Below are 10,774 nucleotides of genomic sequence, written 5' to 3' on the forward strand. Positions count from 1 at the left end.
ATAGTATTTGGTAAAAGAAATATCTAGTTCAGGCAACGCTCGCTCGTGCACTTTTGCCACGCCCTGGTCGGAAGAAAACACGGCACGCTACGGCTGCTGCACGCCGCATCGAAGCTGGCCGGCTTCAGAGAAGAGCATGATCCATCAAAACACTCCAAATGGATTCTCAAAAGAACAGTCCAAAAGGTACCGATACCCCGTTGAAACATGCAACTGCTATATCACAATCAATTTTTTAGTACTACTCATCCGTTCCTAAATATAAGTCTTTTAAGCAATTTCGTTAGAAAACTACATACGAAAAAAACGAGTGAATCTACGTTCTAAAATATGTCTATATGCATCTGTATGTAGTCCTTTAATCAAATCTCTAAAAAGACTTAGACCCTGTTTGGTTCCAATAAGTCAGGTGACTTATAAGTCAGGTGACTTAAAACCAGTGACTTATAAGTCACCCTTGTTTGGTTGTCACCTGACTTATAAGTCACCTGACCACACCGGCGACCTCGTCACTGGACAGACCTCGCCGCGCTCTGGACGCCGTCCGGCACGACGGCGTTGTGGTCGTCGTCGACCTCGCCGAAGAACGGCTCGCCGGAGTAGCGGAGCATGCAGGCGTCGAGCCAGACGACGGCGTAGCCGGACGAGCAGAGGCGGTGCTGCAGCCGGCGGGCGGGGCGGGGCGAGGCGCTGCGGCCGGCGGGCGGGGCGGGGCGCTGCGGCCGGCGGGCGGGGCGGGGGCTGCGGCCGGCGGGCGGGGCGAGGCGCTGCGGCCGGCGGGGCGGGGCGCGACGGCCGGCGGGCGGGGCGGGGCGCGACGGCCGGCGGGGCGGGCGCAACGGCCGGCGGGGCGGTGCTGCAGCCGGCTGGGGCGGAGCAGGGCGCGGCGCGGCGGGGCGCTGCTGGGACGGTGGGCTGGTTGAAAAAGTGGTGGGACCCACCCAAAAGTAAGTGACTTATAAGTTTTAAGTTGGGGTGGAGCAACTTATGACTTATAAGTTGGGGTGACTTATAAGTTGAACATGTTTGACAAAATAAATCATTTTTTGCACTTTTTAACTTATAAGTTGGTGACTTATTTGGAACCAAACAAGGCCTTATATTATAAAACGGAGGGAGTACTAAACAACATCAATGTGGCAAGAAAGAGTAAAGATAGAAATTTCACTGCAGGAGCACACGCACTGACCGACAGACACAAAGGACACGCGCAACGCAATCCACCGACACACCACCACCTCCCGTACAGATCCACCACAACCCTTTGGCTAAGCCAGAGCGGCGGCCACGGCCACGGCGAACGGCAGGACTGCGGCCCATCGCAGACACGAAGCGCCGGACGCCGCGCTCTTCTTAGAGTTCTTCCTCTGGTCGGCGGGCGCCGCGTCCTCGGCGGCCGGCCCGGGCGCGTCCGCTACAGGCCGGTGGCGCGCCTGCTTCTTGGGGGCCTTGGGCGCGTCCGCGACGGGGGCGGGAGCCGGCGCCGGCGCCGGGGAGTCGGCCGGCTCGAAGAGCTCCACCGGCTCGAGCACCGTGTCGACGGCGTAGATGGCGATGGGGTCCTTGTCGTACACGGTGGACCTGACCCGCGCGGCGTGGTCGGAGGCGTCCGTCTTGATGGTCACCTGCTCGCCCTCGTTCTGCACCGTGAGGTTGAAGTTGTTGGCCGAGCCGTCGGTGGCGAGCGTGTTCATGACGCCGTTGTTGGACTTGAGGCTCCGCGGCGCGTAGTACACGGGCACGGCGTGGAACAGCAGCAGCGACGCCTTGCCGTCGGCGGTGAGGTTCTTGTACCTGGGCATGAAGGACCTCACGGCGTCGTCGCTGGGGCAGAACGCCGTCACGCCGCCGTCCCCGGCCGACTGGAACGTGGAGTGCGCGTCCGGCGAGGCCGCCACCAGGGCCGCGAACGCCTTGCACCCGCCCTTGGCCATCGCCGCCGTGATGTTCGGCGGGGCCGGCGGAGCAGCGGGCGCCTTAGCTGCCGCTGCTTTGCCCCCGGCCGCGGAGACGGCGAGGGGGAGGACGATGACGGCGAGGACGGCGGCGGCGAGGTGGAGGCGGCGCATTATGGCGAGTGTCGGCGTGGGAGTGAGGGCAGTGGAGTGGGAGAGCTGTGCAGTGATGAACTATGACCACTGACGAGTGTCGAGTGTGATAGGGTGTGAGGTGAGCTGGCTTTGTAAGGACCTGCCCTTGGGGTTTACTACCACCAATATCAGAGATTGCCATTCAGGTTAAAACTTTGTGATTTTTCCTTTTTGGCAAGCTGTGGTGGTTGCTTGTTCTTTTGTTTCTTGTACCCGGGTCCTGTTGTCCATTTCTTCAATTCCTTTGCCCATTTAATGTCGCCTTAATTCGACTTAACAGCAATATGGTCAGAAGGAGTTGCCATAGGTAACCTAATTAAAAAAATGAAGATGTGCAGTAAATTTTGAGGCCCTCAAGTTATAACCATAGCAGGTACTACTCGTTTAGTAACAATTGCAGGACTTATAAACGGACAATTCAAAATGCTGACATATTTACTGGGCTGGAAAGTGGAGTGAACCAAAATATGCAAGTATTGTGAGGTATCACTTGCATTGGTGCTCTTAATTACAATCACTGAGGAAACTGTACGTTCACGTGGCATTGATTGATAGTAGTCCTTTATATACCACATCGATACAAGGTGATCTTCCCAGTTTATGTTTCAGTAGTACCTATTTAGTCAGAACTCAGAAGAAGCGTGCCATCGAAACATCTTATCAATCCATAAGATCTCTCATGTTCAAAAGCTAGCAGAAATTAATCAACCACCGTCAGCATAGTGAGCCTGCTTGCAGATTCTATGACTAATATGCAGGATAATTATGCTGGGTAATAGTCGATCCAAACCAACTATCATCGGATGCTGGTCGAAGATTCTCATGCGCTTGCCATCTATTCTGGTCCTCTTCCTCCATTTGGCTGGTTTTTTTCCAGAACTGTTTTTGGCATACTGATGGGGGAAGGTTCTGTTGTTGCAAGACTAGTTCAGCTTAATTTATGTACGGAGAATGCTTAGCTAAATCATCTTTGGCAAGAATCTAGTGAAAACTATCTCCATGAAAACTCAGTTGTTTACTCCTGATACATGTACTTTAGAAGCTGTTAAAGATGCTAACAGTAATTTCCAGAGTTTGCATGTGAAGGTAGCTTACTACTCGTAGTTTTCACCTTTTATCAATAGGATGGTAGGGATATGTAGGGAGTAATGGTCAGAAACATGGCAAAGGGGAGTGTGCCGTACTCATGAGAGTCGTCCCTGCCACCCGAATCAGTACGGGACCATCCTTTTTGCATCAATCGAAGATTCCAGAAGCTCGCAGAAAATTACTAACATTAGATTAGCTGGTGGGTTCTTCAAATGTCGCAACATCTTGGGCATGACATTCTTCATCTACTACGGAGGAGTCTTGTCGCACACCATCTGGCCAAACTATGCAGTTTGTTCATCTCAGGCCCTTGGGCGAGCTTCAAGACATCAAACCGTGGAGAGCAGACACAGAGCTGCAGAAGAGAGCATCAATCTAGACATGACTTCCAAGGCCGTCGAAAATAGCTTTATTGATTTGATTAAACAACAGTAACGTCATTACAATCCACGGACTGCAAGTTTATTTCTTTTCTAGCTAATTGAGCAAGTCCACGAGCCACTGTATTACACACTGACACACTCCCCACTTGCATCACCTTGACATCTGCCGACAAACATCGCCTGTGCGGATTCCTCCGATCGCACACGCGCTCATTCAAATACACCTAAAATAAGACATACACATCGATACCTTTATTCAGATCATTTGGATCGAAGGCCTGAATTTATTTCCCCAGTGGATCTCAACGGCGACCAGTTGAAACTTCAGTCGCCATTCACGCCTGACTAACGATCGGCGGCACCGGGGACTAAAACTGTGGACGGTCACAAGAAAAACACTGACCGTTCCGCGCGTTTGCGCTGCCACAAACTGAAACCGGGAAAAGAATGAGCTGACGGTATAAACATATTTGAGAGTGAACGTTCTTTCTACCAATCAGCGCGCCGTTTCTTTCTGCTCGCTGTTTTCCTCCGTTTGCGACGCCATCTTCTTGATGTCCTCCACGAGGATGTTTCCTTCTGTTAGGCACATGAGCAGATAAAATCTTAGATATAGGAGGAGCAAGGAAGATGGACAGTGATACTGATACGTTAGTACAGACAGTAGATGCAAGTATGTGTCAGGGCTGAACCTCTGTCTTTGGAAAGATTGCTGATAAGCTCTTGGACGTCCTCCTTCCCCATGGTGTCCTTGAGATAATCTGCGGCTGCTTCTACCTCTTCCGGAGTTACCTTGCCATCACGGTCCCTGTAACCAGATCAGCTTATTATTGTTCAGCAAGGAAAAAATAAAACATGTTCCCCATGCAGTCTAGTTCCTTCGTTTGTGGGATACGATATGGATGAGCAAGTCATGCTTATAACTGAAAAATATGATCGTGCGTGATTTTTCTGCTGCATGAGAATAGCATTTTCTGCTGTTATTCTTGAAAAAAATGATGATAATGCTACTGTGACTTTTCTTTAGATATTTATTACCAGCCAGTAGCAAGAGAACATGCTAGTGAGCGACTACTGACAACCTTATGCACATGTAACGAGCTTTTACCTATCAAGCAGCTGCCAGCGGTTGCCTATTCGTGCATCAACATCATCAATCTCTTTCTCTAATTTCTGAAGCATAGCATCAACCTGAAAATGCAGCAAAACAGAATGTCAACATTAGCCCTTTAGTATAACATGATTAGAGCTCTGAAACACATGGGTTTTGTTTTGGCATGCTTGTTTACTTTTTCTTGTTATCTTTCGTTATCTACTACTCAATTATGTACAGCAACACAAGAGGTTGTTTCAAAGCTAGGTCAGAACTTAGAACAGTTCCTGTCATAATTCAAATGATACCTCTGTGCCATTCGGTACGAGGCCAGAAAGTGCAGACAAGAAAGTTGAAGGTAGCGATCACTAGTATATATAAAGTAAATTTTATCTCTTCTCCAACAAAGCACAAAATAATCCAACCACGTTTGCTTCTCTAGTAATTCGCCCGGAGATGCTTTTGTGGGGCAAAGGGCGTGACATGTGTGGGGTTGTAGTCACCTATTCATATGCTTGTAAATAAATTTGCTCAGTATATAAGCAAACGTTTGCATCTTCTCAGAAAAAAAAATGTTTGCTTCTTTTCTATAGCCTTAGGTTTTCTGGAAATATGGCCAGTGATTTCCAATAGCTACTTGCTGACAGCAATAAGACCATACGATTAGCCTTGGAAACTGAAACAAACTTATTAAGATCTGGATGTGATGAACTATCCAACTATTATAACTTGCAAGCGAAAGATCGCCAAAGCTCATTACTAGCTGAGCACAAATTGTCACTTATAAGTTTTAACATCCTGTAAACCAGTCAACAGTTCATGTACTTTCGCTCTTTTTAGGTCTAGGGTATTTGTTTAAGCTGCAACATACACTTATATTGAACTTCAAATAATGGATGCTTCTGAGTTGAAGTTTAGACACAGAAAAGTTTGCCTTACCTTCTCTATTAATGCTGAAGAAACTTTTTCTCCCGCAACCAACTCTGCAGCATGATCTGACTCCTCCCTGGCCACCCTATATGCTCTCCTAGCCTCTTCTTCATCCTCTGTGCCCTCCTTTTCCAGCATGGTGTTATATAGTTCTATCTGAATACCACCAAAGCGGGGTTCCAATATTACATAATGCAAACTGGTAGCCCATAAAAGGGTAGTTCATCTCCAACTCATACCTCTTTATTTACAAGGCTCAGAAACTCTTCTCGCTCTTTGGTAACAGACTGAAATGTAAGTAAATAATTAAACAGGTGCAGCAAGCATTTATGTAAGTTTTTTCTTGAAATGCAGATACAAATATTAACACGAAAATAAGTAATATCGTACAGAAGCAGATGCGAGCACAGCCAATGCTTGACTGATGTTACAAAGGTGGTCCTTCTTCTCATGTTCTTTTGATTTCTTTAGTTCCTCTTCTTCCCTAGCAGTAGGCTCAGTCATTTCCTTCAAAGCCAAATCTTCTTTAGTAGCCTCTTGTTCGTCTAGCTTTGCCTTTTCTTCTTTCTCTTGCGTTTTCTCTTCCTCCTGGGTATATCATATTTTATGTCAAGAACACTTGCATTAAACAAAAATTATCATTGACACATAGTTGAAACATAAAACACTGGAACTGAGAATAACATATATAAAACCATTGTTTATCCATCCGGGTTGTTTACCATTTCTATATTTCAAAAGCAAATAGTCTGGGAAAAACAATCAAATAGTATGGGTTATCATCCTGAACTTCAGTTCAACATCTTTATAACCTTGAGATGAGGTTTCAAACTAAGAATGGGGCCAACTTGGTGATACAACCAAGAATGTGAAAATAAGGGGAGATCTGTGCCTGGCAGGCCTACTCAGAAGACAGCCAAGAATACATGTTTATAGCACATTAGTTTACCTTGATAAGTTCCTCCTGCATCTCTAGGAACTCCAATTTTCTCTTCCTTTCAGAAACAGGATCTTCAGAAGGCAATACTGTTCCAACCGTATCCACAACTTCATCTGGCAGAGAAGACAACGTTGCTACAACAGCCTCCTCAGGTTTCATTTTCCCAGATACAGTAAAAGCTCTGACAAAAAATAGCACAGGTTAAAATTTGAACATAAGCATCCAGTCAACAGGACAATTATCACCAAAATTACCTTGATAGAATCAGAAGAGATGATGGCACAGACTGATTAAGTGATAGATCCAACCAGTCTTTGAGCTGAACGTAGAAGGAAATATTCAAATTATTAGTCAAAATTAGTGCTAGGAACCTGTAATTAGCAAAAACTGGAAAAATAGCAGGACATATGGTACGGATGGAAAAATATTACCCCCTCCAATCCAAAATAGGTGCCTTAGTTCACAACTGTGACACTTATTTTGGATCGGAGGGGGTAACTAATAGAGTGCCAATACATTAACATATAAACCTCAAACAATAGGCACCTGATGTGCATTTTAATGCCATGACCAAGGCAACACCATGGATGACTCATCAGCGGTTTTCAAACAAACAAACCTGATCGCGCATCTCCTCTGTTGACAATAAATCAAGGTGGCCACGTTCGCGACAAGCATGTCGGAGCTCCTCGTCAGAAAGAGACTCCACACCCTCAGCCTCGATCATCTTATCATCATTCTTAATGCTGTGCATAAACACATAAATATTATATTACGGTTGAATACCAAAAATCTAAATTAGCACAATGGATGAGCAAACTATAAAAATAAAACATCTAATTTTCTAAAAAAAGTATCAAAAATCAGGTAGGAGCGCTGTCATTTCATTAAATAAAGAGTATGAAATATTATACAGGCAGGCACGGCCAAAAACCACAGGTTGCTGCATGCACACTCCTCCCAAGAAAAATAGCACTAGTCCAGTATGAAAGCATGCTTAAATGCTGAAGATGCAACTCTTAAATTGAACAACAGATTTGGATGCAAGAGTTGTATCATTTTTTTTGTCTGATATCAAAATTTAGAAGCGATTTAAGGACGTACACTCGTAACTTCTTCCGAAGCATGAATCTCAAGTAGTTGTCTGTACCGAAAGGCTGAATTCCCATATATTTACACATGTTCACTAACCGTGATCTGCAGAAAAATGTTATTGGAAAAAGAGTGAGCTGGTAAAATCAAGCATTAAGTAAACATTCAATGACACACCAACCTGTTCATGTTATCCAAAGTCAGCTCATCGTTAAACAGCTTTGCAAAGCTCAAAATTTCTTCATTGGGGACATGTCCACCTTTCCTGACCTGGTTGCATAGCAAGAGTACATCACCAAAAACCATTAATATGGCACTTCTCTTTATCGATGCTTGCGAGATGACACGATAAATTGAGCAAATACCTTGTCCAAAAAATCATCCAGGTCTTCAGCTGTCTGTTTCATATCCCCACTAAGCGATGTTTGCACTTCTTTTGCCATCTCCTTCGCTGTATCTTGTAAGAATTTTGCATATTCCATCCTTGCTTTCAGTTTCCTCTTTAATGCCTCCTGTATATGGAAAATGAAATGCAGTCCTGAGCATGTATGTGTGGGTTTAATAATTTTGCTGCCAGGATAGTGTACAGAACCTAGGTCATTACCTCTTCTTTCATTTTGTCTTGGAAAGTGGATGGCAACATGTTTGGAAACAACTTCAGGAACACTGGCAGTAAGAGCTCCATGAACGGAATGATGATGAACACAGCAAAAGGTACCAGCCTGAACATATCTGCGGTTGTTCGTGTAAGCTGTTGCCTCTCTCTCCTTGTAAGGCTCTTTCCACCAGCAAGTTTCACCAACAATCTTGATGAAATTCTGACATCTGCCCACAGTAGCTTAGTGCCCAGCCAATAATGCTGCAGCGTAGAAACAAATTCTTCCTTCCAATGCTTCAACTTCGCAGCCCAGTCAGCTCTTAAACCCACAAAACGAAATACAAATTAAAACATGGAAGCAAACAGCCATCCATGAAAATGAGCAAGGTGGCAGATATACTTCAATACAAAGAAGGTAACAAAGACCTGCTCATGGAAGCAATAACACGCAGGGCAGGACCAATACCCAGAAGTCTTGCCCAGAATTTCTGTATGATTGATTGGTCAGTCTTTTGGACTTCCTGCACCATTGCTTTAGCTTTAGCCTTTGCAGTGCTTAAGCCTTCCACCGCCTGGTCACACTCTTCTGGAGACACCTCCTTTTCTGGTTGGTTCTGGTCCTCACTCTTCCCATTCACAATACCAGAGTTTGGCTGCCCAGCTGTTTCTGATGCTGCACGGACTGACTGCCGAAAATACCTGGCTCCCAAGGGGAATCCAGAGATATGTGCTTTGGGTTCATAAGTGGCAAGAGGGACACCAAGGACTGGGCGATGCAGGAACCCATTACTAAGGCCCAAAAGGTATCTATTCCTTAAGGTATATTGCTGCTTCTCACGGCTAGAATCCCCTGAATTCTTCTGCGGCACATGGGATACAGTGTTGTGCTCAACATCACATCCAAATGTTCCTTGGCTGGAAATAAACTTAGATAAATGTAATAGACGAGTCCCATTAGTGTGCTCAAGAATATAGTTCCTCCTGATGATTGCCCTAGAAGCCATTCTTGATTGGTGCTTCCTTTTCTCACAAGAATGCTGGGTTCATGCTTCTCCAGGTAGAACCCTGAAACATGGCAAACATCTAGTTATGGGTGTTGCCACATATAAAGTATATATACACATGCAGAAAGAAGGAGCTAACACAAAATTTGCCAAAAACATAAATTGTACTAGCATTCATGGTCTATCCGTTTTTGCATAACAGCAGTGACAGTTCAACAATTCCTACACAGACAAGAAATCAGGATATCCCATGTCTGAAATTACCAGCATTGTTCACGACTCGGTTATGTCCACTTGTCCAAAACCGGCATTGTAGGACTGCCAAAAGAATTGCCAGCCATAATTAGCTTACAAACAATAAACAACCTAAACATTGCACTCTGCGTATCAATCCATAATAGTGGCAAAATCTCCAAGTAGTGGACGCAAGGAAAATAGGGAATCAAGACAGTGGCTTGTTCTGGGGATGTCCTAAAACGCTCATGGGCATCTATACATGTACATCGCCAATAATTTCAGATGGCCAAATTACAACAGCTAGACGAATTTGCTTAATGCTACTTGAGTCATCTGATTCACATTATTACTATTGTAACTTGGTACTCCCTCCGTTCCTAAATACTTATCTTTTTAAAGATTCAACTATGAACTACATACAAAGCAAAATGAGTGAATCTATATTTTAAATTATGTCCGTATACATTCATATGTAGTCCCTAGTAAAATCTCTAGAAAGAACATTTAGGAACAGAGGGAGTACATTATTACTCGTATGGTATCATAGTGTCCATCAATCCCAGTAACTGGATTTGAAATATCAGGCGAGGCCCTGAAGACTAATCGCATCACACACATTGATGTCTGATCGATCAAAACGTGCAAACTCCGCTATCACCAACCAAGCACCCGAGCCGCTGCACTGCACACCCTGCCGGCGAGCAAGCTGGCGGGCGATCTATCTCCGCCAAATCGCCAGTCGAAATGCGCGCGACCGCAGCCACGGATACATACACCCCCGAAAACGGTGGAGAAACCACCGCGCGCGCGCGGTCAAACGGGCCGCGCCGAGAGCTACGGGACTGGGAGTGGGAGGGGCGGGGCGGACGGGCGGGCGCTCACCGGGGCTCTGGCGGCCGATCCGCCTGACGGCGGACTCCGTGGCGCGACGCCCGCGTCGGATCCGGGAGGGCCGGAGGAGAGAGGGGAGCGCGGGGCGGGGCGGGGCGGAGGTGGGCAGGAAGCGTGGGAAACGACCGAGCGAACGAATTAGAAACGCTGGAAAAGAGAGATGTGTTGCGGATTTGAGAAGGAAGGGAAACGGGTATCCGCATCTCTCTGGTGGGGTGATGGAATCGAATCAGTGAAGTGGAGCGCGGAGGAGGACCGGTTGCCAACTTTGCCATGGGCTCTCGCGACCCCGAAGTGCGGCAACTAGGACGAGGGCCGCGCGCCACTAGTGAATGGATACGATTTTTTAAAGGAATTCTGTTGTTTTTCTAGCTGATCCACGGCAGTTAACAATTCATTTTTATAGACCCGGCCAACAATGAAATGG

At 46.2% G+C, this 10,774-nt stretch overlaps 2 protein-coding genes across 3 annotated transcripts; both read right to left on the minus strand.

Annotated features, from left to right (window-relative positions):
* Window positions 1-1,117: 1,117 nt before the first annotated feature.
* On the minus strand, window positions 1,118-2,380 carry LOC123430474 (fasciclin-like arabinogalactan protein 1). Its single transcript, XM_045114345.1, has one exon. It carries the CDS (start codon window positions 2,067-2,069, stop codon window positions 1,269-1,271), a length of 801 nt encoding a protein of 266 aa, XP_044970280.1. The 5' UTR covers window positions 2,070-2,380; the 3' UTR covers window positions 1,118-1,268.
* A 1,185-nt stretch (window positions 2,381-3,565) lies between these two features.
* LOC123427122 (mitochondrial proton/calcium exchanger protein-like) lies at window positions 3,566-10,509 on the minus strand. 2 transcript variants are annotated; one of them, XM_045111081.1, is made up of 16 exons: window positions 10,339-10,482; window positions 9,484-9,537; window positions 8,642-9,280; window positions 8,222-8,534; window positions 7,983-8,129; window positions 7,799-7,887; window positions 7,630-7,722; window positions 7,145-7,271; window positions 6,780-6,844; window positions 6,535-6,706; window positions 5,976-6,173; window positions 5,825-5,872; window positions 5,595-5,741; window positions 4,671-4,753; window positions 4,255-4,370; window positions 3,566-4,141 (listed from the first exon to the last, which is right to left on the minus strand). In XM_045111081.1, the coding sequence occupies exons 3-16, from the start codon at window positions 9,217-9,219 to the stop codon at window positions 4,059-4,061; spliced, it is 2,259 nt and encodes a 752-aa protein (XP_044967016.1). In that variant the 5' UTR covers window positions 9,220-9,280; window positions 9,484-9,537; window positions 10,339-10,482; the 3' UTR covers window positions 3,566-4,058. The 2 variants fall into 2 exon arrangements, with proteins under 2 accessions (XP_044967016.1, XP_044967015.1); XM_045111080.1 differs by lacking the exon at window positions 9,484-9,537 and having other exon boundaries at window positions 10,339-10,509.
* Window positions 10,510-10,774: the final 265 nt, after the last annotated feature.

Source organism: Hordeum vulgare, chromosome 2H, assembly GCF_904849725.1.
Source record: "Hordeum vulgare subsp. vulgare chromosome 2H, MorexV3_pseudomolecules_assembly, whole genome shotgun sequence".
Lineage (NCBI taxonomy): Eukaryota > Viridiplantae > Streptophyta > Magnoliopsida > Poales > Poaceae > Hordeum > Hordeum vulgare.

Bases quoted from the DNA above. Each gene is read 5' to 3' on its own strand.
- LOC123427122 (XM_045111080.1), bottom strand. From the start codon at position 9,219: ATGGCTTCTAGGGCAATCATCAGGAGGAACTATATTCTTGAGCACACT. The intron at 8,130-8,221 runs GTAATGACCTAG...TTCCATATACAG, and splicing joins AAGACAAAATGAAAGAAGAG to GAGGCATTAAAGAGGAAACT. The intron at 4,371-4,670 runs GTAAAAGCTCGT...ATCTGGTTACAG, and splicing joins CGCTGGCAGCTGCTTGATAG to GGACCGTGATGGCAAGGTAA.
- LOC123430474 (XM_045114345.1), bottom strand. From the start codon at position 2,069: ATGCGCCGCCTCCACCTCGCCGCCGCCGTCCTCGCCGTCATCGTCCTC.